At 33.2% G+C, this 26,456-nt stretch overlaps 1 protein-coding gene across 2 annotated transcripts in view; it reads left to right on the top strand.

The window, feature by feature from the left end:
- Window positions 1-26,456, top strand: part of Acap2 (ArfGAP with coiled-coil, ankyrin repeat and PH domains 2) — a 136,732-nt gene that overhangs the window by 98,604 nt on the left and 11,672 nt on the right. For both annotated transcript variants that reach the window (XM_076867756.2, XM_076867755.2), the window contains 11 exons: window positions 3,003-3,054; window positions 4,531-4,631; window positions 5,235-5,340; window positions 11,417-11,625; window positions 11,993-12,062; window positions 15,992-16,083; window positions 17,420-17,604; window positions 18,491-18,583; window positions 19,606-19,793; window positions 20,641-20,750; window positions 22,996-23,106. In XM_076867756.2, the coding sequence (XP_076723871.2) occupies window positions 3,003-3,054; window positions 4,531-4,631; window positions 5,235-5,340; window positions 11,417-11,625; window positions 11,993-12,062; window positions 15,992-16,083; window positions 17,420-17,604; window positions 18,491-18,583; window positions 19,606-19,793; window positions 20,641-20,750; window positions 22,996-23,106 (1,317 nt within the window). The remainder of the gene's footprint in view (window positions 1-3,002; window positions 3,055-4,530; window positions 4,632-5,234; window positions 5,341-11,416; window positions 11,626-11,992; window positions 12,063-15,991; window positions 16,084-17,419; window positions 17,605-18,490; window positions 18,584-19,605; window positions 19,794-20,640; window positions 20,751-22,995; window positions 23,107-26,456) is intronic.

Raw genomic sequence — 26,456 nt, 5'->3', positions numbered from 1 at the left:
ATCTTACTCCAGTTTTTTCTTTGGCACGAGAAAGCTCATCATTAACCTGCATTTCAGTAGGATTACTTGCAATGGAAAAAAAGTCTCTCTATATTTTAAATTGGGAAGAAAATATAAGCATTTTATTTGAGAAATGGAATTATACCTTTTAATCGCCCATATCCTCAATTTGTTTTAATCTGTAAAAGAACATTTGATGTGTTTATAATTACCCAAAGTTGCAGATTGAGTAATATGAATACATTTAGGTCATACATATATACACACAATCATGTATATGTAAATATGAAATAAACCAGCAAACTCTTTAAAAACCTGTGTAGTAATTAGAATTAATTCCTTTGGTAACAACCATATTATGTTGAAAGAATACATTGTCAGTCCCTAGGTTTTCTTTGTTTCCCACATTTTTCTCTCTGTGAAAAAACAAATTGAATTTAAAATAAAGGTGCATATGTATTTAAGCTTTTATTTTGTTAATTGTTTACTTGTTTGCCACCTATATGAATATGCACATGAACCCATCATTTGTATAGTTTTTAGTAATAAAGCTTCTACAGATTCAGAAGTTTAGCTTTTATCCATGTTTTTGATTTCAAGTGTGGTTCTGCATCAAACATGGTAAAAGATATATTTATATATGTGTATATAAATATATATGTATATATATTTATTGCCCATATTTTGTCATCTGGAAGCTTTCATTGATACGTAAAATTTAATATTTAAATTTTAATAAATTTTAATATTTTGATCTATTTATACTCAATTTGAGACAGATATAAATGGTATCTTATTGTTTTATTTTAATGAACAATTTTTTTGTTTTACACACTGTCTTATATTTTGTTTGGCTTTGTCCTCAGTTTTAAGCACAAAAAACTAATTTTTTAGAATACTGTGTAATATTGTTAGCACAAAGCTTTCCAAAGTTTCTCTCTTCTGGATTTAATTATTTTTAGAAATACTTTCAGTTTCTTAAATTATTAAGTATTTTTTATATTCCATAGATCATAAACTGTTTGTCTCATATTTCTTTTTCTGAGAAATATTAAAAGCAACTAGGATTATTCTGTCAGAATAATAAAAAAATATTTTACTTATCTGATTAAAAGCTTGGTCAATTTTATTTTTTATTTTTATTGGCATTGGAGGTGAGATAGTGTCACAGGTGTTCAGATATTTTTAATTAATTTTTTTTTCAACCTAGGATATACTACATACCTTTTTTTCCTTAGGAGATGTCAAATTCAGATGAATTTATTTTGTCTTTACTGAGTGTATAAAACCTGATGATGTGAGACTGACATCTAGAAGCAGATGAATGGTAGGGAAACAGGAATTTAAAAGTATATAGGGTCCATAGAATTAATAATTGGGAATGGCCTTTGACAAAAAATACAAGTTTTTATGTAGTATCTTGTTGTTATCCTAAGATGCAATAGGTGAAAAGACATTTATTTTTTGAAAACCTCAGAAGCATGAAAAGTTTACATGGTTTATATGGGTGTTTTTCCATTGGTTAATGAAACAATCTAGTTTTTATCAAATTATATAATAGAATCATTGTGATATAAAACTTAAGATTTTTTAAAAAATATTGCTTATCCACCTCCTTCAAATGATTTTTTCAGAGAGCTCTTCCATCAGTGTTAGAGATGGTTTCCATTGCATGTCATCCCGTGTGGCAGGGCTGCACCATTCTGTGTGTGTAGGTGTTTCTTTTAACATTTCTAACCAGCTATCTGTCCCCAAACCAAGGCACCCAGAAGTTCTTCCTTTTCTAGCCTGCCTCTTGATGATTTGGATCTAGAGGCAACCCACATTGTTTTGTCTAGATGCTTATTTAACAAATCTCTCTATTTTAATAATAAAAAGGTTATACCTTTTTAAGTGGTGAGAAAACTTAATGATCTATCTAGTAAAAGTCCTAAAAATGAAAAAGCATCTCCTAATAATTTTCTCAGCTTTGGAGAAGTAACTAAATTTTTAAAAATAGAAATTCTAGATATCTAAATATAATTTTCTAATGCTTTGTATTAGTACCAACGAAAAGGTAGAATCTCTATCTGCTAATAGATTAATAACTAATGTTATGATAAAAATCATCTCACATGAAACTAATTTTAAAATAATGACTCAAGTTTTATTAGTGTTTTACCTTTCATGCTTAATGAGAAGTTTTGCTTCCTTTTTGTGAATGGCTTTTGGCTGTGATTTTTTTTTTTTTTATAAGTCTTTAGGTCTTTTTGGTGTTTTAATAAATTAGAATTAGTAAGTATGGCATACATAGCTTAGCTTTTTCTTCTAAAGAAAATTGCAATTAAGTTGCTTTCCTGATAATTTACAATAATAAGCAGAACCATATAAATAGCTGGGTGAATTGTTTGTAGTAATAACTTTGATTGTTTTGCTTTGAAGTATTTTATATGAAAGTAAGACCATGTTAATTGGTGATTATCTCCTGTTTGATACCGGTTGAAAAGGATTAGTTTTCTGTTTTGCTTATCAAATTAACACTTGCTGAATTATCTCCTGAAATGTTGACAATAAAGCAGCATTTATTGTAATGTTTTAATATATATAAGTGGATATTTATATTTGTCCTATAAGTTCATTTTAACTTTATAAAGAATATAATTATTTGGGGGGAAGATTCAGTTATTTTTGAAGAACCTCAAAAAACTGTTAATTTATACTTAAAACATTTATTATTTGGTGATATTATAAACAATAACAGCTTTTGTTAAAATATAAATTTATGACATAAAATAAATCAAAATATAGCAATTTTACTTTCCTAATCTGTGGTTTTAAGATGCTTGTTTTGTATCTTCAGTAGTTATTACACTTTGCTATTGGTTTATATTAAGCAAAACAGTACATTTCTCAATATGTAATTATTATAAACTGATTTCCAGTGCTTTCTCAATATTTCATTTCTACCAAAACCAGAAGTAAATCCTGTTTATGAAAACTTAATCTATTTTGTCTTTATTTAGACGCTGGTTTTCAATACAGAATAATCAACTGGTTTACCAGAAAAAGTTTAAGGTGGGTGGTAGTCCTCAATTTTTAAAAATTCTTTATCTGTTTGTTTTGATGAGCACTGAAATCCATAAATACCTATGTATAAAATTATTGTGCATTAGTTTTATGTTTGGGCATGTATAAGAAGACTTTGGTGTGGAAACTACAACATTTGATCCTTAAAAGCGAGTGGCTTTGAATTTTGAATTCTTAATTCCTAGTTTTGGGATGGACTTTTCTGTGCCCTACCTAGGATTGTTACTTTCATTTCCTTATGTCTTTGTCTAGTTGTATGATGGAAATACCACCACCATTGCATGGCACTGTTTTGAGACTGAAGGGGAGAATGTGTTCTTTTTTTTTTTGGTACTGGGGATTGAACCTAGGGGTGCTTAATCACTGAGCTACATCCCACTTTTTTATTTTTTATTTTAAAATAGGGTCTCATTAAGTAGCTGAGGTCCTTGATAAATTGTTGAGACTGGATTTGAATTTGTGATCTTCCTGCCTCAGCCTCTTGAGCCACTGAGATTACTGGTGTGCGCTGCTGTGCCTGGCAAGAATGTGTCTTTTAAGAAATATCATCTTAGGGCCAATGGTGATAATCTTGAAAGGTTAAAAATAACATTAATTAAAATGCAAGTTCCAAGTAATTTAAATAGAAACCCTTCAATCTATTAACAACGTATTTGTATGTTTGTTTTTCTGAACCTTGTTTTAAGGGTGAGGTATTTTTACTTTTAGAAAGGCATTCTGAGATTACTTAAGATTTGAGAATATTAAAAATTATTGAAACTATTTGTAATTAATGACTTGATTTTCATCTAGTTAGTTTTTATGAATGTTATTCTGTAAACTGTAAATTTCAAATATTTACTGCAGTCTTGAGATGACACGTGAAATTTTACTTGCTATGTTCTATAGTAACAGGTTAGTATTTTATAAATTCTTTATCTAGCTAGTTCATGGTTTCTTCTACTCTGATAAACTTAATTTTGTGTTATTTATTAAGCACTAGGAAGTGATAAAATATTTCTTATTTTCTTAGATAGTTTAAGAAGGATTTATAAATGTCTTACCTTTGAGCTGTCTAAAACATGAGTTGTTAAAGGCTTCTCTTTTGGGGGAAAGAAGCTTTAAAAAAAGCTATAAAAGTAATATATGAGTGGAGACTAAGAGAATAATGGATATGAATAAAAATGGAAGAACATTTATTGAGTATCTACTAAGTGTCAAGCATTGGACCAACCTCTTTATATATACTGCTTCACTTAATCTATGATAATTTGGGGAGGCAGATAAAATAATTAATAGGACAGAATTACTTCCATTATTTTTATCTGTGTCAATAGCCTCATCTGTATCAACAGTTAAGATAAATATAAATCTTTACAATTAGATCATTTACTCTAAGTAATATTTTAAAGTGTGTAATTGTTGGTGGTAGTATTATTTAAAAACTAAGTGGATAAATGTGTAAGTTCTGTTTCCTTATTGTAGGATAACCCCACGGTAGTAGTTGAAGATCTCAGGCTTTGCACAGTAAAGCATTGTGAAGACATAGAAAGACGGTTCTGCTTTGAGGTAGTCTCTCCAACAAAGTAAGTTATTCTGTAGGATTTCAAAATTGCTTTTATTTTCTGTAGTAGGTCTTAAAAAACTTCCCAGAATAGAGAAATTTGTGTTTGATTCATGAGTGTGTTGAATTAAAAAAAAATGTTTTAAAAATAAGTGTCAATAATTAATGATTACAGATATTACAAGCAGATACTTATGTAACTCTTCCCTTATTTCATATTCCTTGAAATCTGTAAAGATGATTTATATGCCCATAATAAAAAAATTTCAGCTATTATGATAATAAGATACAATCACATATCAACCATCATTTCATACTGTCTCCAATTTAAAAAGTTAGTGTTAAGGTTATGCTAAATTTAGAAGTTTATTTACTTTGATTTAATGTGCAGTGATGAATGATTTGTTTTCAAGAGAGAATTCATTTCATTGGTACTTTGAATTCTTTTAAAGGTACTTAGTCCTAAAGATATATAAAATAAAACCTTTCAACAGAAATTATTTTTTGCTAGATAAATTATTAAATAGCGAAGTGGACAAAAAGTAAAGCTATAAGTTTCCTTTGTTTTTACTTTTCTTTTTGGTTAATTTAGTTTCTGAGAAAACAATATTTTATTTCCTTTTAGGAGTTGTATGCTCCAGGCAGATTCTGAAAAGCTGCGCCAGGCATGGATTAAGGCTGTTCAGACCAGTATTGCAACTGCTTATAGAGAAAAGGGTGATGAATCAGAGGTTAGTAGAAGTGTTATTTTGTCTAAAAGCTTTACATTTTAGTTTCACTTTTATATAATTATAACATCCTTTTTTATGGAGGGTGATTTTATGTAATTTAAGTGAGTTTTTAAAATCTAGATGCATTGTCTTTTATTTCTCTCTATTTTTTTCATTATCAGTCTTTTATTTATTTATTTTTGTTTTAATTAGTTACACATGACAGTACAATGACCTTGACATACCATTCATTTCAATCAGATGGGATATAATATCTTATTTTTTTTGAGTATACAGGTTGTAGAATCACACTGGTCATGCATTCACATATATACACACAGTAATAATAATGTCTGTTTCATTCTACTATCCTTTCTATCTCTCCAACCCCTTCCCTCCTTCCCATCACTTCTCTCTAGCTAATTAATCTAGGGTAACACTATTTTTTTTTCCTCACATCTTCATTCATGTATTTTGTATAACAATGAAGGTCTCCTTCCACCATCCATCTTTTATTTCTCTTGATTTTATGTATCATTTTATTTTGATATTTGAATATATCTTTGTTTTAATATTTGAATATATTTTCCAGGTTGGAATAGGCATTCTAATATCTTGGTTTTTCCCCAAAATATTTTACAATTTTAATGAATAATAAAATAGAATAATTATCATGAAAGGTTTTTAAGGTTAAAACTGAGTAAAAGCAAAAATGAATCATTGTCTCTTTGTTGAAGGCTCTCTGGGAAAGATAAACTGAGTATACAGTCGTGGGCTATACTCTGGCTTCAGGTTCCCAAAGAATCTGCAAACTCTTTTGGGCAAGGCCATGCACAAGTAAATCTTGAAAAATGAAACTCACTGCCATTGGGTCATCTGGCAGGACACAGGTGATAGACAACTGTTAGAAGTATGGTTAGGGAAAGGGAGGGAGTACTCTCCAAGTTATATTTCAGAGCTCATTATAATCAATTTGTGACTCCCAAGAGTAGATCAAAGCAAATATCTTCCTGAGCAGGAAATGGGGGAATTCACTTGATCAAAACATTAAGACAGAGAGAGTAGGAATTTCAATAGCCTAGTTCACCTGACCATGGTAGGATACAACTGATGGGAATATAGCAGAGACTTGTTGGTGAAGTTCACCCTCAGTATGATATTTAGTCTGTCACCTGAATCATACTTCTTTAGTTTGGATGAATGCCCCTTAAGCCTTGCAGCATACCTGTTAGTCTGGGGTTTTCTTATACAACCATTTCTGTTGTCTTTTTTTTTTTTCCCATATTCCATTTCTTTCTCTTTTTTGACTTAAGAAAAACTTCATACTTTCTCAAGTATATCCTGAAAGTGAGGCATTTGTGACTCTATGCATTCATGATAATGTCTTTATTCTGTCTTCAGGTTTGTTTGATAGTTTGGCTGGGTATGGAATTTTTAGGTTGAAAATAATAGCATTGTATTTTTGTTTGTTTTGTTAAAGAAAAAAAAAGAGAAAAATAAAAAAGTTCCCAGTGTTGCCATTAGAGTTTTTTGTTTTATTTATTTTTTTATGTTTTTATTTTTGTAGAGCTTTTCTTATTACTGATATTTTGTATTTTTCCTCTTCAATTTCTCTGTTTTCTCTCTCTGGAATTTATGGGCTGGTATTGTGATTTTGTTGTAATGTGTGTGTGTGTGCTTTCTTTGTTTCATTTTTTCTGGGAAATCTCACTCTTATTAACCTGTTGAATATTTCCATGTTCCTAGCATATATTTAATTTCCAAGAGTTTTTTTTTGTTCACTGAATGTTTTTAAAAATAGACCTGTTATTTAGATATGGATGCAGTGTTAGAGCTGTAGTTGTTAGCCTTCACTGTACACTGTGTATAACTTGGGGAGCTTTAAAAATTTTTCAGTGCTTTGGTATATCCCAGAACAATTGAATGGAATGGGACCCAGGAGTCAATATTTTGAAAAGCTTCCAAGGTGATTTCCATGAGCAGCCAAGATAGAGAACCATTGTGTTGGATGTTTTCCTTGACTGTGGTAATTTGCTCATGATGATAAGTTAGGACTGCATATTTCTTAGAACTTCTGAACACATAGATAGATAGCACTTTGTTGACTGAAAGCATGTCCTAAGTGTAAAATGTTTGTTAAGCAACAATCATAGTCAGGATCTTTGGAGTCTTTTTTGCCCGGTATGGTTTTCCATAGAAAATTCTCAGATCTCCCATATAGAGGTAAGGGATTGGGTATCTCAACATTCAGTATGTAAATATATACTAGTTCCCTACCTTTCACCTTTCAGGTGAACTCCGTTTCGAGATGTTTTACTCCCATGACTAAGCTTTTGGTCATTTGTGTTTATGTATAGAGGGTAGTCCATTAATGGCATAGGATTAGGGAGGGGACCCTGAAATCTGTTTCTTAAACAATCATCCCTTCAACTTTCATGGGTGGGCATCACGTTCAGTGCTATATTCTTTGAGGTGGCTTGCCCAGTTATGCTGTATTACGGTACTTAGCTTCTCTAATGTGGTATAAAAACATTAGCATATAGACAAAAATTAGGAAAGGAACCAACATGATTTCTGCATTATAAGACTGACATCCTTTTCCTGTATGATTATTGCTTATAATATTTTTCAGATCTCTCAGAATATTATCAAACATGTTCTGATAAAACAGATCTATCTATCTATCTATCTATCTATCTATCTATCTATCTATCTATCTATCTATCTTTGTGATACTGGCTATTGAACCAAGGGGCACTCAACCACTGAGGTACATCCCCAGCCCTTGTTTTATTTTTTATTTTGAGACAGGGTCTTTCTAAGTTGCTGAGTCTGGCCTTTAACTTGGGATCCTCCTGCCTTAGCCTCCTAAGTTGCTGAAATGTGCCTCTATGTCCAGCTATATTTTAAAACTTTGAAATAATCTCAAATTTACATACAAGTTCTAAGTACACTACAAATAACCTTTCCCTTCTCAATCCCTCGAGAATAGGTTGCCAACATGATGCCTCATCATTCTTCATAACTTTAATGAGTACTCTCACAACCCAAGATATCTCCTGCATAATCATGGTAAAGCTATCCAAGTTAAGACATGAGCCTTGATACATTATTTCTATTTAATTCTCAAGTATCATTCAGATTTAAACAGTTGTCCCAATAATGTTCTTTATAGCGAAAAGATTCACTGCAGAAATTCAGTAGTTTTAGTTGTCATGTCTCTTAAGTCTTCTTTAGACAGGAAAAGTTCTTCAGTGTTAACTTGAACTTCCTTCTTCCCCTTCCTCCTCCTCCTTCTCTGTCTCTCACTCACTCTCTTTTTCAGTACTGGTGTTGAACCTATGGTGTAACACATGGTAGGCAAGTATTCTACCATTGAGCTTCATTCCCAGCCCAATTTGACCTTCTTCTTCTTCTTCTTCTTTTTTTTTTTTTTTTTTAATATTTTTTAGTTGTCGATGGACTTTATTTTACTTATTTATATGTGGTGCTGAGAATTGAACCCAGTTCCTCACACATGCTAGGCAACACTCTTCACTGAACTACAACCCTAGACCCCAATTTGACCTTCTTGATCTTTTAGTTTTGAAAATTACAGACTAGTTATTTTGTAGAATGTTTCATTTAGATTTATCTGATTTTTACTTGTGAGGTTATGCAACTTAAGCAGGTTCATTATATAAATGATACTGTGTGCCAGGCATGGTGGCACAAGCCTATAATCCCAGGAACTGGGAAGGCTGAGGCAGGAGGCGCCCAAATCCAAGGATAGCCTGAGCCACTTAGTGAGATTCTGTGATTTGCGGATGTAACTAAGCAGTAAAGTGCCCCTGGGTTTAATCCCCCTACTACAAGAAAAGTTCTTCAGTGTTAACTTGAACTTCCTCTATCCCCTTCTTCCTCCTCCTCCTCCTCCTCTCTCTCGTCTGTCTCTCACTCACTCTCTTTTTTAGTACTGGGTGAAAAACTACTATGTTCTTACTGCGTCCTTTCAAATGGCACATGATTTTTAAAAATATATGGTTATAGAGGGACAGAATGCCTTTATTTTATTTGTTTATTTTTATGTGGTGTTGAGTATCAAACTTGCTGCCTCATGCATGCTGGGCAAGCACTCTGCCACTGAGCTACAGCCATAGCCCACATGATTTTGATTTGTCTCATTACTGGTAAGGTTAACTTTGATAAAGGTATTATCTTACTATTCTTCTTTAGTCTAAGGTCATTCTTTTTAACTTTGGTAGATAATACATATTTTGTTGGGGAGGATCTTCAAGATTATAAATATTTCTTTATTCAGCTTTAATTTATGTCAAAATTTAATTATTTTAGTATGTATTCCTGTTTTATTCAAAGTGATATTATTCATTACTATCATTACTTATTTTGCCCATATTGACCCAAATTTGAAGTCTTCTGTATTCTTTTTAAAATATTTATTTTTTGGTTATAGTTGGACACAATATCTTTATTTAATTTACTTATTTATATGTGGTGCTGAGGATCTAACCCAGGGCCTCGCACGTGCTATGTTAGTGCTCTACCACTGAGCCACAACCTTAGCCCTGGAGTCTTCTGTATTCTTTTGATTTGTCTCTGTTGCTCATTGAGTACTTCTTCCTAGCATGACAAAATGCTCCAAGCTCATCTTTTCATACTTTCTCTGCACCAGCCTGAAATTGATTGCAAAGATATAGTTCTTTTTGGTGGAGAATGATATTTAGAAGCCAAGAATTTGTGTGCATATACATAATTTACATCTAGGTTTCTTTATTTATATTGAAAACCATTAGGATGTCTATCGGTACCTCCAGCTCTCATTTACTATAACAGGATTTATTCTAGGCTTTCTCCTTTTCCAAATAAATAGTGCTTTTCTTAGCAGTGAAAAATATGGCTCCCATTTATGTTTATTTCTATGTATCCATTTTGGTTAATCCCCTGGTGCATAAGCAATATTTTCTCAGCTGCCATCTGCCCCTAGACATATCCTCTCAGCCCTGCTCTGATGCTCTTTTACCCTTCTCAGGTTCTGACACCTCAGTAAGGTGATACGCCTTAGATACCATCCTCGTCCTTGTCAGGTTTTATCTTCCTTGCAGGACTGCCTCCCTGTGCAGACATCCTGCTTACCCAGAGTTGTGCTGTTACATAGATTGTCCCGTGCAGATTGACTCATACAGCTCAGTCATCTCTGAAATACAATATCTCTACACTTACCTTGCTCAGCCCTACCAAATGGCTATGAAGCTGAGTTTCAGGAAGGACAAAATAAGAACCAAATTTGCATGTTTTGAAGGCTATAGTTAGGGGTTTTGCCATTCCTGTACTAACATATTGTTTTGTTAATGTTGACTGTTTTTAAATCCGGAAACCTTTTGTATAGATCCTATCTTTAATTTCTTAGAACCTGTGAACCCCATCTTTGTGTATGGTCATTTTTTTTTTACTTGTATAAAAAATTGCTTATTAAATACTATTATATTTTGGTGTCAGTTTTGCTGTGCACTTAACAAGGTGACTTTTTGCTTATCAACCTGGTTCACATAATATCTCTTGAAATTTTTAATCATTTTTAAAATTTGAGTCACTTTGTAATCATAATTATGTGATCAATCTGTTCTTCAGTACTTAACTATATAAGAACATACATTGTCTAATTATTCACTGTAGTGATTAATTTGCTTATAGTTAATTGAATACCTTGGAAGAGTGTGGCGTAACATATTATTTTATCTTGAGTTTTAGTAGTCTTATGTCTTTGTTTAGTAGTCTTTGTCTTGTATCCTGCATGTTAATCTAGTGCTCCCCTTTCTTTTTGCCTTCATGCCTTGTACATATGTTTATTGTGTTTGTCATTATATATGATTTTAAATGTTTCTGTTCTTCCTCACTAGATTGAAAGTCCATTGATAGAGGAGCATGTATCTTTTCACCCCTCAGTCTCTGGGGCCTAGAAGAGTGCTTGGATTATACCCAGCATAGACCTTTAAAACTTAGGGACTGGAAGCTTTTGTTTGGAGCATGTAGCATGCAACATAATGTTGCCGTCTTTTTTCTTTTTAATTAAAAAACAAATAATTCTTAATTCTTGTAGAAGCTGGATAAGAAATCATCTCCATCAACAGGAAGCCTCGATTCTGGAAATGAGTCAAAAGAGAAATTATTGAAAGGAGAAAGTGCACTGCAGCGGGTCCAGTGTATCCCTGGAAACGCCAGCTGTTGCGACTGTGGTCTGGCAGATCCGCGGTGGGCCAGCATCAACTTGGGCATCACCTTGTGTATCGAGTGCTCTGGAATTCATCGGTGGGTTGTCTGTCTAGAGTGAGAGACTTCTTTTGGATAAACACATTGTAAAATAAAAGAAAAAAAAGTTAATTGTGTTCCATTTGTGAGAAGATTTTTTCCATTTCTCTAATTTACTACTGTTTTGTATTTTTGTACCATTTATCTGTAAAGCAGATAAAATTCTGGTTTGTGTGAAGTGCTTTTGAGGACTTTAGTTCACCATTCATTACTAACCAGGAGATCAATCCCTGTTTGCATGTGTTTTGAAGGCTGTAGTTAGGGGTTTTGCCATTCTAAAAGAGAAAAAGTGTTTTCATAAATATTCGAGAAGAGACTTGATAGTTTCATATTAATAATGCAGTCTTTTTTTTTCCCCCTAATATAGGAGTCTTGGGGTTCATTTTTCAAAAGTACGATCTTTAACTTTAGATACCTGGGAGCCTGAACTTTTAAAGGTAAAATGAATATTTGCGTGAAAATATTTATTTTCACATAAAAGTGATGATTTCAGAATCTTGGTTTACAAATCTGAGTTACTGTTGTTATGGATGAACTAACTTGTACTACACTACATATGAGGTTATTTTGGAAAATCTGGTGTTTTTATATTAGATTTTTGAAATTGTTAAGTGTATGTAGAACTCTTAAATCTTTAGTCAATTTACTCTTTTACAAAACCAGTGTTTCTATATTTTTATGGTTTTTCAAAAAAAATACTTTAATAAATTTCATAAATGTGCAAGATTTGATAGTTTTATATTAATAATGCAGTCTTTTTTTCTGTGCCACAATTTTAACCTTTTATAATCAAATTCCTATTAAAATATAATAGATAAACTCCACAGTGAATTATTCTATTTGTTAGTATAGGAGTCATCAAACCAAGACATTCTTTTTTTTTTTTTTTTTGGTCTAAGGTTTATATCTATGAAAATGTCACAGTAATTTAGTTTCAGATAAGATTACAAAATTCCTAGCAGTTAATAGTATATACTCTTTCATTTCCATGTCTAAATTACCTTATTGTTGAAAATAGATTAAAGATTGGAGTATACATTTTTTTCTGTCTCAGAATTTTGTTTTTAATGTATTTATCCATTGAAAACCTGGTAAATCTGTCAGTTATGTAAAGTAAGAAATTTACTTTGTGAAATTATTATGTAAACATGTAAATAAAAATGATACATTGTTTTGTAAAGTAGAGCCCTATTTAGTTAGTTTCTATGAATTGTTACGAATTCAGAGGACAAGAAAGTGAGGGGTGAGGGGCAGAAATCTTATTTCTACATTTACTTTGTGTGTGATAAAAATTCAGTGGAATCAATTTAGAAAATTAAGAAAAATTGTGTGAAACACATCCATCTGATGTTAAAAGATGGCCGAAACTTTTTGAGCAAATTAGAGTAATTACATATAAATTAAAAAGAAAATAGTCTACTTCAATTTTGAGTTATTTAAAACTTTACTGTCTGATTATTGGCTTCTTTTTTCAATGAATTCACCAGATACTGTGCCATCCATAATGGAGGGATAGAAATCTATTAGAAGATGGGTTCCCTACTGTTGCAAAACTTAAAGTCATTTTTGGGGAAAGAATGCAAATATAAATAAAGATGTTAGATGACAGATACAAGCACCTGCCATTTAGTCCAATTTTTTAAATGAAAGCATTATTAGTATTAGAGCGTTAAATATGAGTCTGGCCTTTCTAGAAGAAAATGAAATTTTCCCCTATACAAATGAGACAAGTTATAGAGATGCAGGTAAGTAAAATTTAAATTTAAAAGACTGTAAGTAGGACAGTAAATAGAATATTAAAAGGATTCCTGGGGAAGAAATAAAAGTCAGATGGTATTACTAAAGGGATTAGCATGCCACAATACTGAGATTACATTTGATTTGATATTTCTTTATTCTATAAATCTTTTCCTAGGCAAGTATACATAGGAGAAAGGAACAATTAATTGGTTGCAACTTAGATAAGGCTTGTAAGCCTTTAATTATTGTTTAATTGAAATAACATGTGCTAAGCGTATTGGCACATGTCTATAATCCCAGCTACTTAGGAGGCTGGGACAGGAAGATTTTAAGTTGGAGACCAGCCTGAGCAACTTAGCAAGATCCTCAACAAATTAGTTAGATTGTGTCTCAAAGAATAAAAAGGGCTCAGGATGTATGTAGCTTAGTGGTAGAGTGCCCCTGCATTAGATCCCCAGTACCACAAACAAACAAAACAAGTAACCCAAAAACACACATATTAAAGATAAGCTTTGAAATAACAAGCAAAAGGAAGAAAAAGTACCCAAAATGGTAATCACTTTGCCAAATAGTCTTTGTCTTTTATTGCATCCTTTTGTAGTATCTTAAAATTGCTGAAGAAAATGATAGAATAATAGCATATAAATCTAAAATTTTGAAAAATAAGAATTCCTATAATTTATTTTTTTAAAATAGAATTTGGTGACATTAACTTATTTTTATGAGGATATTTTATAAACTTTAATTATAGTGTGTGAATTTCTTTAGTGGATAGTATGAAATGTGTTCCAAATTCTTACCCAATTTTTTAAACATCAGTTACTGAACAATATTTTCTTATCATTTTGCTATTTCTCCTTTGCCTTATGATAAATTTTTGTACATAGGGTTGATTTCTATTCTGCTAGTTCTCATCCAATGATATATCTATTTTCTTACAGTCCTAGCATGGATTTTTTTAAAAGGCTAACATATAATAGTACCTTTATTTTTAAAATGAAAAATGTGCTCTAGGTCAATAATATAAAAATATCATTAATAATGCATTCTTTATTATTCTTCATTCCTATGACAAAATCATCCATTCCAGACTGGGGATCTAGCTTTGTGGTGGAGTGCTTGCCTAATATGAACAAAGCCCTGGGTTCAGTCCCCAGCACTGAAAACAGACAAACACAAAATTCCCCCAAACTAGAAGTAATAATTGCTCAAAGAAGTAAAAGCACATTTAAATTTTATAAAGGATAGCAGGGCTTATGGAGTCAGAGGAGAGAAATTGGTTTCCCTCTCTCCCTTTTTAGTGGTACTAGGGATTGAACCCAGGGCATTACCTATGCCATGCAAATGCTCTACCACTAAGCCACATTCCCAGCCTAGGGGAGAAAAATTGAGATAAAGGGAGAAGTAATAGAAGCAAGGAGAGGATGTCATGACAGAAGAAGGACATCACAGAATAAAAAGATTCTGAAAGGGGCCCGGCGTGGTGGTGCATGCCTGTAATCCCAGCAGCTCGGGAGGCTAAGGCAGGAGGATCTCAAGTTCAAAGCCAGCCTCAGCAATGGTGAGACACTAAGCAACTCAGTGAGACTCTGTCTCTAAATAAAATACAAAATAGGGCTGGGGATGTGGCTCAGTGGTCAAGTGACCCTGAGTTCAATTCCCAGTACCCCCGCAAAAGAAAAAAGATTCTGAAAGGGCTCATGAGTATGGAACAGGAAAGAGAAAGGATAAGGTTTTTTTTTTTTTTTTTCCTGTCTGCTTAGTGCCTCCTTGCTGAGGGTGCCTTTATCAGGCTTTGCTCCCATTCTTGGGTCTAGATCATATTTTTATCTTCTTCCTGTCTCATCCTAGGCCTTTCCCCTCTTTCATCAACTCACATGTCCCGACATCTTGACTTTGTTCTCTGCAATCACTGATTGTGTCATCCTAATATGTATGCAATATCTCTCTTACCCAGATGTGATTTTTCAGAAAAGCATTTGCATGATCTGTATCTTGGCATAGTAAGCATGTTTGGCCTGATGATCAAGCCTGGAATCGGGCACAACTAGATGCAGTATGATTCACCGAGAGGCTACAGATATGATTTGTTAGTGAGGTGAGGAAAGCTCAAACTGAATTAAAGAGGTGAATGTGCAGATACAAAGGAAAATCTGAGATTTTGGAACATACACCAAGGAACCAGTCATTATTTGGAAGTAGAACCAAGGAGAGGGAAAAGTCCAAAAATAATTTCAATAAAGCTGTACCTTTGATGGATTTGTCTGTTTCTAGGAAGTGGAAGGAGAAAACTGAAAAGACTAGATACTTAATCTTAAATTATTGTACTAAGACTGGCTAGTGCTAACTATAGCTAACTGTATAGGTAAGGCTTGTTGTCACACTTCTTGCCCTACTATGGACATATAGACACAGTAGTTGTGATATGTAGATAGATAGACAGGTATGTGTGTGTGCGCATGTGTGTGTGGTTAGAATTTAGTAAGAGTGGTAATGTCCTAGGGAAGGTATTCTGATGAACAATGGCAAAGTAATAATATTCTCACTTCTCAGTTTATTTTTAACTGTAAATTTTGTTGAATGAATTTTAATTTATAGTTTGCTCATTTGTTTTCCTGCTAAACAGCTTATGTGTGAATTGGGGAATGATGTTATAAATCGTGTTTATGAAGCCAATGTGGAAAAAATGGGAATAAAGAAACCACAACCAGGACAAAGGTATTGTTTCAGTTCTCTCAATGTTCTGCCCCCCAAATCAGTAATATAGCTATGATTTTATTTCACTATAGTCCACATCAAGACAGAAAGTTAAAAGTAATTGTGACAGTTCAAATGTGACTATCTCTGTTTTGGGTATATTATATATTTTATTAAGCAGATAATCAACTGTAGTCCTTGGATGAGAAAGACTCTTAAAAAATGAAATATCGAGGGCTGGGGTTGTGGTTCAGTGTTAGAGTGCTCCCCTAGCAGATGTGAAGCCTTGGCTTCGATATTCAGCACCACATAAAAATAAATAAATAAAATAAAGGTATAAAAAATGAAATTTTGATGTAAAAATGTAAAAGCTTTTAGCTATAAAAGTGTCCAAAGTCTTATAAGTGGCAGGCATTTGAAAAGAAATCTCCAATGATCAAGATTCTACTACCTACAATGAATACTTTTACATTGTTTGACTTGGTTCCACAAATGTTTGTTAACCACATACTTCATTCATGGTATTATGACATTGAAGAATCAAAAATGAAAAAAGGCAGCTCTGGTGTGTCTGAAATTACTCTTCCAGTCCTATGTAAGGACGCTATTGAAACAGTAGCCAGAAGTCAGTGCTTTAAGGCACATAATTTTTGTTGTTGATGCTGTTTTTAGTTATTAGGATTCTTTATTTTGGCATTAATTTTATTTTATTTGGCATTATATTTTATTTGCCATAATCCTATTTTGAGATTTTTAGCTGTCTAAGTCGCTGTCAATTAAATCAGAATCTTAATATTTGCTAAAGCATGACTGAGTTAGTTTAAGCCTTGAAATATCCTATTTCAACCAAAGATGAAAGCATTTTAGAAGGACATGTGTAAGAAAAACTGTAGAATAGATTCGCTATTTTATGATTGTATCATAAATCAGAAGTTTAAATTGTGACATCTTTCTCCCCTATAAATTAGGATTGCTAATTTAAAAATAACTAATTTTAAAGTAGTTATTTTTTGAAAATTATGACCATCAGTAGTAGTGATAGTTGAGTATGTCAGTAAAAATGAAATAAATTTCTATAAATTTTTATAGTTTTCCTAATTTTTTTATTCTGCAAATAGAATGAGAGTGCATATATAGAAATAAATGTGCACAATATTAAGAAAATAAAACAATGTAACATTAATACTTCTGATTTTTCAGTTAGGTTATTATTTTTCATTTGACTGTGAAGTCAGTTCATTAAATATTTGGAAGGGAAACATGCTATATCATGTCACAGGTTCAGTTTTTATTAATATTACATTCATTGAAAATACTTAGCTGTGCTAAGGGATCATGACATTTTTATGTATACCAGACAGGAGAAGGAGGCATATATCAGAGCAAAGTATGTGGAAAGGAAATTTGTGGATAAATATTCTATATCATCATCACCTCCTGAGCAGGAAAAAAAGATTGTCTCCAAAGGTTGTGAAGAAAAGAGGCTGAGCATTTCTAAACTTGGGCCTGCTGACCAAGTCAGAGCATCTACCCAAAGTTCAGGTATTACAACTCCCTTGTTGTGAATATAAATTTTCTTGAGTGAAGTCAGTCATCTCTGAATTAATAGCCATTGTAGGTATCTTAAATGCTAAAAACCTATTTTTTCCCTAAATTCAAAGGAAAAACTGGATTTCTATGTCTTTCAAACAGTTAAATTTAAATAATGCCAAGATAGTTCACATTTCTAGGTAATGTGTATATTCAAAGGAATAAAACTGCTTAAAATACAAGGGGAGAGGGGAATTATAAATCTATCATGCCAGAAGCCCTAAGTATCTGATTAACTACCTGATTTCCTTCCTATTTTTTCCTCCTAAATTTTTCCCAGTAACGTGTTCTCCTGCCCTTTTCCCTTCTTATGGCCTGCTTTGTGCTTTGCTAACTTGCATGTCCCCAGTGGTTGCTGTAAATAGCGACGAGGCCAGGCGGGAGTCTCTGTTCTGTCCTGATGAGCTAGATTCACTCTTCTCCTACTTTGATACTTCTTCAAAACTGCGTAGTAGTAAGTACTGCTCTTGGGAGCATTCCAAGTCTGTGCAGTGGTCATTGTGCGGTGTGGCCATTTCTCTAGATGTTACCCATTGTCTCAGAATTACACATTACTTTTAGTCATGCAATAAATTAAGCTCTTTACTACTCCTAACAATTTATGGGGAATGAGATGTCAAAACTCTGAAAATAAGTTTATTTTCAGGCTTTGTGATTGACTTATATTACAATAAGCTAAGTGTTCAGATGGATTAAAATTGTACTAAATGTATTTTACTAGTGGTGGCTAAGTTCATGTTGACATGTAAGAGCTCATTTTAAAACCTTGTTGGTTGCGGGAGTTTGCTATCTAAATGATGTGAACTTTAATCACTAGCTGATTTTTTTTTTAAAACAGTCAAAAGTAATGACAGTGGGATCCAGCAGAGCTCTGATGATGGGAGAGAATCTCTGCCCTCCATGGTGTCAGCCAGTAGTTTATATGAGCCTGGTGAGTTTTGATGGAATTTGTGTTAATTGGTCTAGTTTGCATTTGGTAAGTGCCTTCTCTTGATTAAATAGTTTATAAAGAAGTGGTTAGTCATTTAGAAGGTAGTAAGTGAGGAATAAAACTGTTAAACAAGAAAGCAACTATTTCTCTTCATATTTGAAAATTCTCTCTGAGTGGTACAGTCTTCCAGGTCTCATGATGTATTCTCAGAATGCCTTCCCAATTGCTAAGGATAATTTTTAACCCACAAGCACTGTGTATCTTATCTTTATCTTTCCTTGTGGCTATCTTTTCTTGTCTTTATCTTTCCTTGTGGCTATCTTTTCTTAACAGATAAAGGAGATCAGCAATGACTTCTCCATTAAGTTTTTCCTCTGACCAGTGCTTTCTTCTGTCTTTATTCTCTCTTCTGTGAGTTCAGTGATTTTGATCTTGTGGAATTCTCAGGAGAGAAAGCATTCTTCATATGATTTGAACTGATTACAGTGCAAATTGTGATGGTACTGGATTATCTAGAAATGAAATGAGATTTATCTAGTGTTGAAATTCTTTAGGGATTCTTGCCGCTTCCTGAATCCATGCTTATTGAAAATGTAGCCAAGGTTAACAGAGTAATTAGACTATCTATTGAGTTGGCCTAGCATACCAGTTGATGTCTTTATGAGAGAAGGTTGAATGTTCAATGATTAGTCTATAGGAAATAAGAATTTATGTGAAAATCTGCTATAAGCTTATTGTGATAGATTAGTGGTTTCTTATGTCACAATTTTCACATTGTGGTAAGCGGAAGAGTTCACTTTTTAAAAAAAAACTGTGGTAAAATGCACACAACATAAAATTAGCCATGTCAACTAATTTTTAAATCTATAATCTAATGCATTCACTTTGTGCCACCATTGCCACCATTCATCCACAAAACTCTTTTTTCATTTTATAAATCTGAAACACTATACCTGTTAAACAATTCACCCCTTTCTTGCCAAGAATTCATCTTTATTAATGTATTTGTGTTTGCTTTTCAGAAGGAGAAAGGCAAGATTCTTCTGGGTTTCTCGACTCTAAACATCTTAATCCAGGACTTCAGCTTTATAGGGCTTCATATGAAAAAAACCTTCCAAAAATGGCTGAGGCTTTGGCTCATGGTGCCGATGTGAATTGGGCTAACTCAGAGGAAAACAAAGCAACACCACTTATTCAGGCTGTATTAGGGGTATGAATTTATACATTGAGGTTTTCATTGATAGTAAAATATAAAATAGTATAAGTTTTGAACTTGGCTTTTTGAACTGGCTTTGTGTGTGTGTGTGTATTTTTAATTTTTTGTTTTAAGAGATGGCTTAGAAAATAAACCTTTGTGGACTGGGGTTGTGGCTCAGTAGTAGAGCACTTCCCTACCATGTGAGAGGCACTGGGTTTGATCCTTAGTGCCACATATAAATAAATAAAAATAAAAGCCCATCAACAACTAAACAAAATTAAAAAAAAAAAAAAGTAGCTTTATGTTCCAAAAAGAAAATGAACCTTTGAGTACTAAGTAGTAAGTCCTGGGCATCAAAATTGATTATTTTAGTTGTTTTTGTTTTGTTTTGCTTAATGGAAGAGAATTTTGATAATGAAAGTAGTCAACTATTAATAAATCCCTATTAGAAATAGTTTTGGGGAAGAAAATAATATAAACTATCATTTATTTGCTTTTGCTGGGCAGTATTTTTTGTATGGGAGAATAAATCGAAGTTCTATTTGAATAAAGTAAATGAAAATACTTGTGGGTGGATGTGGGGAATGGCTATTGGGGATTGAACTCAGGGCTTAGCATATGGTAGGCAAGTGCTCTACCAATGAGCTGCATCCCAAACCCTTTTTATGCTATTTTGAGAGAGGGTTTTCTTGTCAAGTTGCCCAGGCTGAACTTGTCACCTTCCTGCCTCAACCTCCTTAGTACCTGGGATTACAGGCTTGCACCACCACACCTGGCATTATGCTGTTTTTAAATATAAATGTATTACTGTTTCTTATTGTTTGCATTTGAACATCATTATCCTCTTTTTCTCTTTAAGGGCTCTTTGGTGACATGTGAGTTCCTCCTACAGAATGGTGCTAATGTGAACCAAAGAGATGTCCAAGGGCGGGGACCACTACACCATGCCACTGTCTTAGGGCACACAGGGTAACTATAGTGTTTAAATATTTAGGTAGATGTTATTTGAAAAATTATTTTGAAATAATGTTTTGCTTTTTCTCAGGTTGAGATCATTAGTTTGCAAGGAGATATATTTCTATGACTAATAATTGTTCTGTTGAAATTTGAAAGTTCCAAGTTTTTTTTTTTTTTTTTTTTTCAGAAATAAAAACAAACTACAGTTAGTTTCCAGACAAGAAAATTTCAAAGCTTATGTTGACCTTAACTTATAGAACAGTTTTAGTATTTAACCTCCTTGGTTCTTACAATTGTGGTGGTTTTGTTAGACAACTTAAGTCTGTGTTTGTGTATTAATGCATGTTCATATACAATATCTACATAGTGCACACACCCACAATTCTACTTTTGCAGAATTTTGTAACTTTGGAATTTTTAATTTTTATGTGGGGTAGCTAGGTAAATTATGAAGTAAATTTGTGGTTTGGGCAAATGACATTATGGCTTTTGAATCAGTGTTAAGACTTGTAGGATGGGCTGGGGATGTGGCTCAAGCGGATGTGGCTCAAGCGGTAGCGCGCTCGCCTGGCATGCGTGCGGCCCGAGTTCGATTCTCAGCAGCACATACAAACAAAGATGTTGTGTCCGCCGAAAACTAAAAAATAAATAATAAAAAAATTCTTTCTCTCTCTCTCTCTCTCTCTCTCTCTCTCTTTTTAAAAAAAAAAGACTCATAGGACAATAAAGCCATGAAAATGTACTTTGTATTATAAAGTATGAATGAGGGAAAGATGTTGGCTTTATACCAAAACTTTGTGTCATAGGCAATTGATTTTTAAATAAACTTCTTACCATTTTATTCTAGTTATTATTTCCTAGATGGGCAAGAAGCTGTTCTTTTTTTATTTTTTAAAATAACATCTTTTATTTTTATTATGACTTATTTTCTTTCCCTTTATCAACAAAGATTGATTAAAAAATAAACTGAGCATGTATATTTTAATTCATCAGCAGAAGCTTCACAAACTTCGCATTGCACAAGTGTTGACTTTTTTAATGCTACAAAATTAGTTTCTTGTGAAGATTTTCATATATTGAAAATATCACACAATTTATAACACTTGAAAAAAATATATTCAATCCACATCAATTCTCAAATCCTCTGGCTGGAAGATATCATTATTTTGCTCAGTCTACTATTGCTTCTAAGATAGGAAAGATCAGATAAAAATGGTTCTATACCACAGACCAATGTGCTTGACATTGTTGGGGTTCACATTTTAAGTCACTCAGCAGCTGGATAAAATGCCATGTTGATTTTTCTTCTTATGTTGCTTCTGTTTAAATAACACCCAAAGATACAGACATGACCATGGGAAAAAGATCAGTTTAGTTTGCTCTCATCAAAACTACAACACGAATGAATGTGCTTGTTTTCCAGACACAGCATGAGATTATCAGTTTGAAAACTTGCTAAAATTGATACATAACATAAAAACATATCCATGAGGTGACTGATTTTGGGTTATTTTTCTGGGCCATTAGATGGTTCTTAGTCTTTTTGGGTACATTTTATCAATAAGGCAGGCATATTGACTATTGCATACATTTTAAAAAAGGATGAAAAATATTAAATTCACTATCTCACCTATTACAGTCTTCACTAGATAATTAAATTCTTTAAGTAGTTAAAATTAATGTTAAACTTTAATTTGAAAGTCAGCAAGGTCTTATTTTATCAGCCTTGACCTTCCTTTATTCTCAAATAATGGCTTTGACTGACCTTTCTTTAAGTTTCTCAAAATCTGTATACTTTTTAAATGATATTCTTTAAAGATATGGGCCATAATTTATATATCCCACTGTGCACCAGATTGTATAAGATTATATAAATGTGGGCTGGGGATGTGGCTCAAGCGGTAGCGAGCTTGCCTGGCATGTGAGCGGCCCGGGTTCGATTCTCAGCACCACATACAAAAAAACAAAGATGTTGTGTCCGCCGATAACTAAAAAATAAATATTAAAAAAATTCTCTCTGTCTCTGTCTCTGTCTCTCTCTCTCTCTAAAAAAAAAAAAGATTATATAAATGAAAATATTTCAAAATGTACATTGATCTTGGTCAATTTTTATAATGAAAACCAGTGTTCATTACACATTTGTAGAATGAATCAAGAATTTTATAATGAAATGTTTCTTTAAGCTTTTTATTTTTTAAGATTAATATTATTTTTATTCTTCTTGGCAATATTTCAAAAACACTGTTTCCTTAAACAGGCAGGTATGTTTATTCCTAAAGCGAGGTGCCAATCAGCATGCCACTGATGAAGAAGGGAAAGACCCTTTGAGCATAGCTGTGGATGCGGCCAATGCTGATATAGTAACTTTGTAAGTATTTCTTTTCTACTTGATTATTTCCCATGCAGTATGTTACTTATACAGGGTGTTAACACAGAGATTCATGCTTTTCTGAATTTTAATTGTGGTTGGTATTTGTTCTGTACCATGTACTTCTCTCAGCATGTCAAATGCACAAACTGTTTTGGTTCTCACAACAACTCCTAGTAGTGGGGGTCAAATCCATGTCCTTTCACATGCTAGGCAGGCACTTTTCCATTGAGGTAAAGCAATATTACTTTCATTATCTTTATTTTTTCACATATTTTATTGGTACATTATACCAATATATTTATATATTTTATTGTACATAATGGTGGGATTTGTTGTTTCATATTTATACATGCATACAATATAACAATATAATTTGGCCAATATCACTCCCTTCCTCTTTCTCTCTCCCTCCTTTCATCCCACTCCCTGGTCCCTTTCATTTATTCTTCTGATCTCTCTTTGATTTTTATGAGATCCCTGCCCTCTTTTCCTTTTTCCTCTTTAGCTTCCACATATGAGAAAGCATGAGACTCATGATGTTCTGAGTTTATTTGATAAACACAATGGTCTCTAGTTCTGTTCATTTTTCTGCAAATGACATCATTTTTCTTTATGACTGAATTAAACTCTATTATTTATATATATTACATTATTTTGATCCATTAATATACTGATGAATATCTAGGCTAGTTCCATAGTTTGGCTATTGAAATTGTGCTGGTATAAACAGGGGTCTTCACATATCATCATAGCGTGCTGACTTTTAATTCCTTAGGATAAATACCAAGGAGTGGTATAGCTGGGTCATATGGTAGTTTCATGCCTGGTCTTGTGAGGAACCTCCGTACTGATTTCCATAGTAGTTGAACTAATTTACAGTTCCACCAACAGTGTAAAATTGCTATTTTTTTCTCCATATCCTCTCCAGCATTTGTTATTCTTTGTATTCTTGATGACTGCCATTCTGCCTGGTGTGAGATGAAATCTTAGTGTAGTTTTGATTTGCATTTCCCAAATTGCTAATGATGTTAAACATTTTTTCATATATTTGTTGGCCATTTGTGTTTCTTCTTTTTAGAAGTGTCTGTTTGATTTACTGCCTATTTATTATTTGGGATATTTGTTTTTTGGTGTTTAGTTTTTTTGAGTTCTTTATATAGTCTAGATATTAACCCTTTCAGAAGAGTAGTTATAGCAAAGATTTTCTTATTATCCTCATAGATAAGGATGCCAAATTACAGATAATTTGAGAAATCAGTGAGTGATTTCTGAATTCACTTGAAACTAAGAATTTTGACTCTTAGCCACTTTTGCTACATTGCCTGATCAGTAGAAACCAAATCAGTGACTTCTTTGAAATCTTTTCTTTAACTCTCAGTATAGTACTAGGTTGGAGTTGGGATTGGTAATATAATAGGTAATGATTGTCCTACCTTGAGAATTTGAGGATTATAAGTAGGGAGGGCAGCTCCACTGATGTTAGTAACTTGTGAGGTTGCATTGCCTTTGGGTGGTAATATTTAGAAATATGGGGCGGGGAGGTGCCAAAAATATACATTGGCAAAAAGATAGCCTCTTCTACAAATAGTGCTGGGAAAACTGGAAATCCATATGCAGCAATTTGAAATTAAACCACTGTCTTTCACCTTGCACAAAACTCAAAGTGGATCAAGGACCTAGGAATAAGGCAGAGATCCTGTGCCTAATAAAGAGCAAGTAGGTCCATATCTACATCATGTCGGATTAGGTCCTGACTTCCTTAACAAAACTCCTAAATGGCAAGAAATAAAATCAAGAATTAATAAATGGGATGGATTCAAAGTAAAAAAGCTTCTTCTCAGCAAAGGAAACAATCAACAATGTTAAGAGCAAGCCCACACACTGGGAGAACATCTTTACTACATGTACACCAGATAGAGCACTAATTTCCAAGATACATAAAGAACTCAAAAAACTCAACACCAAAAGAATAAATAACCCAGTTAATAAATGGACTAAGGAAATGAACACACGCTTCACAGAAGAAAATATACAATCGATCAACAAATTTATGAAGAAATGTTCAACTTCATTAGTAATTAGAGAAATGTGAATCAAAAGTACTCTTAAAATTTCATTTCACTCCACTCAGAATGGGATTATCAAGAATACAAGCAACAATAAGTGTTGACAAGGATGTGGGGAAAAAGGTACGCTCATACGTTGCTGGTGGGACTATAAATTGGTGCAACCACTCTGGAAAGCAGTATGGAGATTCCTTAAAAAAATCTGGAATGGAACCACCATTTGACCCAGCTTTCCTACTCCTTGGTCCATACCCAAAGGACTTAAAATCAGCATGTTACAGTGATGCAGCCATATCAATGTTCATAGCAGCTCAATTCACAATAGCTAAACTGTGGAAGCAACCTAGATGCCCTTGAATAGATGAATGGATAAAGAAACTGTAGTGTATATATACACAATGGAATATTACTCAGCATTAAAAGAGAATAAAATTATGGCATTTGCAGGAAAATGGATGGAGTTGGAGAACATCATGCTAAGCGAAGTAAGCCAGTCCCCAAAACCCAAAGGCCAAATGTTCTCCCTGATAAGTGGATGCTGATCCATAATGGAGGGAGATGGGCATGGGAAGAATGGGGGAACTTTAATTGGGTAAAGTAGAGGGAAAGGGGCAGAGGGGCCATGGAGATAGGAAAGATGGTGGAATGAGACGTACATCATTACCCTAGGTACATGTATGACTGCACATATGGTGCAACTCTACGTTGTATACTACCAGAGAAATGAAAAGCTGTGCTCCATTTGTGTACAATGAACCGAAATGCATTCTGTTGTCATGTATAACTAATTAGAACAAATTAAAAAAAAAAACCACAATTATTTACATGAGCTGGACATGGTGGTACAGACTTTTAATCCCAACAATTTGAGAAGCTGGGGCAGAAGAATCACAAGTTCAAGGCCAGCCTTGGCAACTTATCAAGGCCCTAAGCAAATTAATAAGGGCCCATCTTAAAATAAAAAACAAAAAGGGCAAAGGGCTGGAGATGTAGCTCAGTGGTAAAGCATACCTAGATTCAATTCCCAGTGTCCCTTTTCTCTCCTCCTCCAAAAATTATTTACATAAATACTTGATTGATTTTTAAGATAAAAATACATGTTTTTGAGGATTTGAATAAAATTTAATGTGATCTATTAAAGAATTTTGAGGTTTTAGGGCTGAGGTTGTGGCTCAGAGGTAGAGCGCTCGCCTAACATGCATGAGGCACTGGGTTTGATCCTCAGCACCACATAAAAATAAAGATATTGCATCTACCTATAACTAAAAAATAAATACTTAA

This window comes from Callospermophilus lateralis, chromosome 10 (assembly GCF_048772815.1).
Source record: "Callospermophilus lateralis isolate mCalLat2 chromosome 10, mCalLat2.hap1, whole genome shotgun sequence".
Taxonomy (NCBI): domain Eukaryota; kingdom Metazoa; phylum Chordata; class Mammalia; order Rodentia; family Sciuridae; genus Callospermophilus; species Callospermophilus lateralis.
Note: the sequence above shows the minus strand (reverse complement) of the source record. Positions and strands in the feature narration are given on the sequence as shown.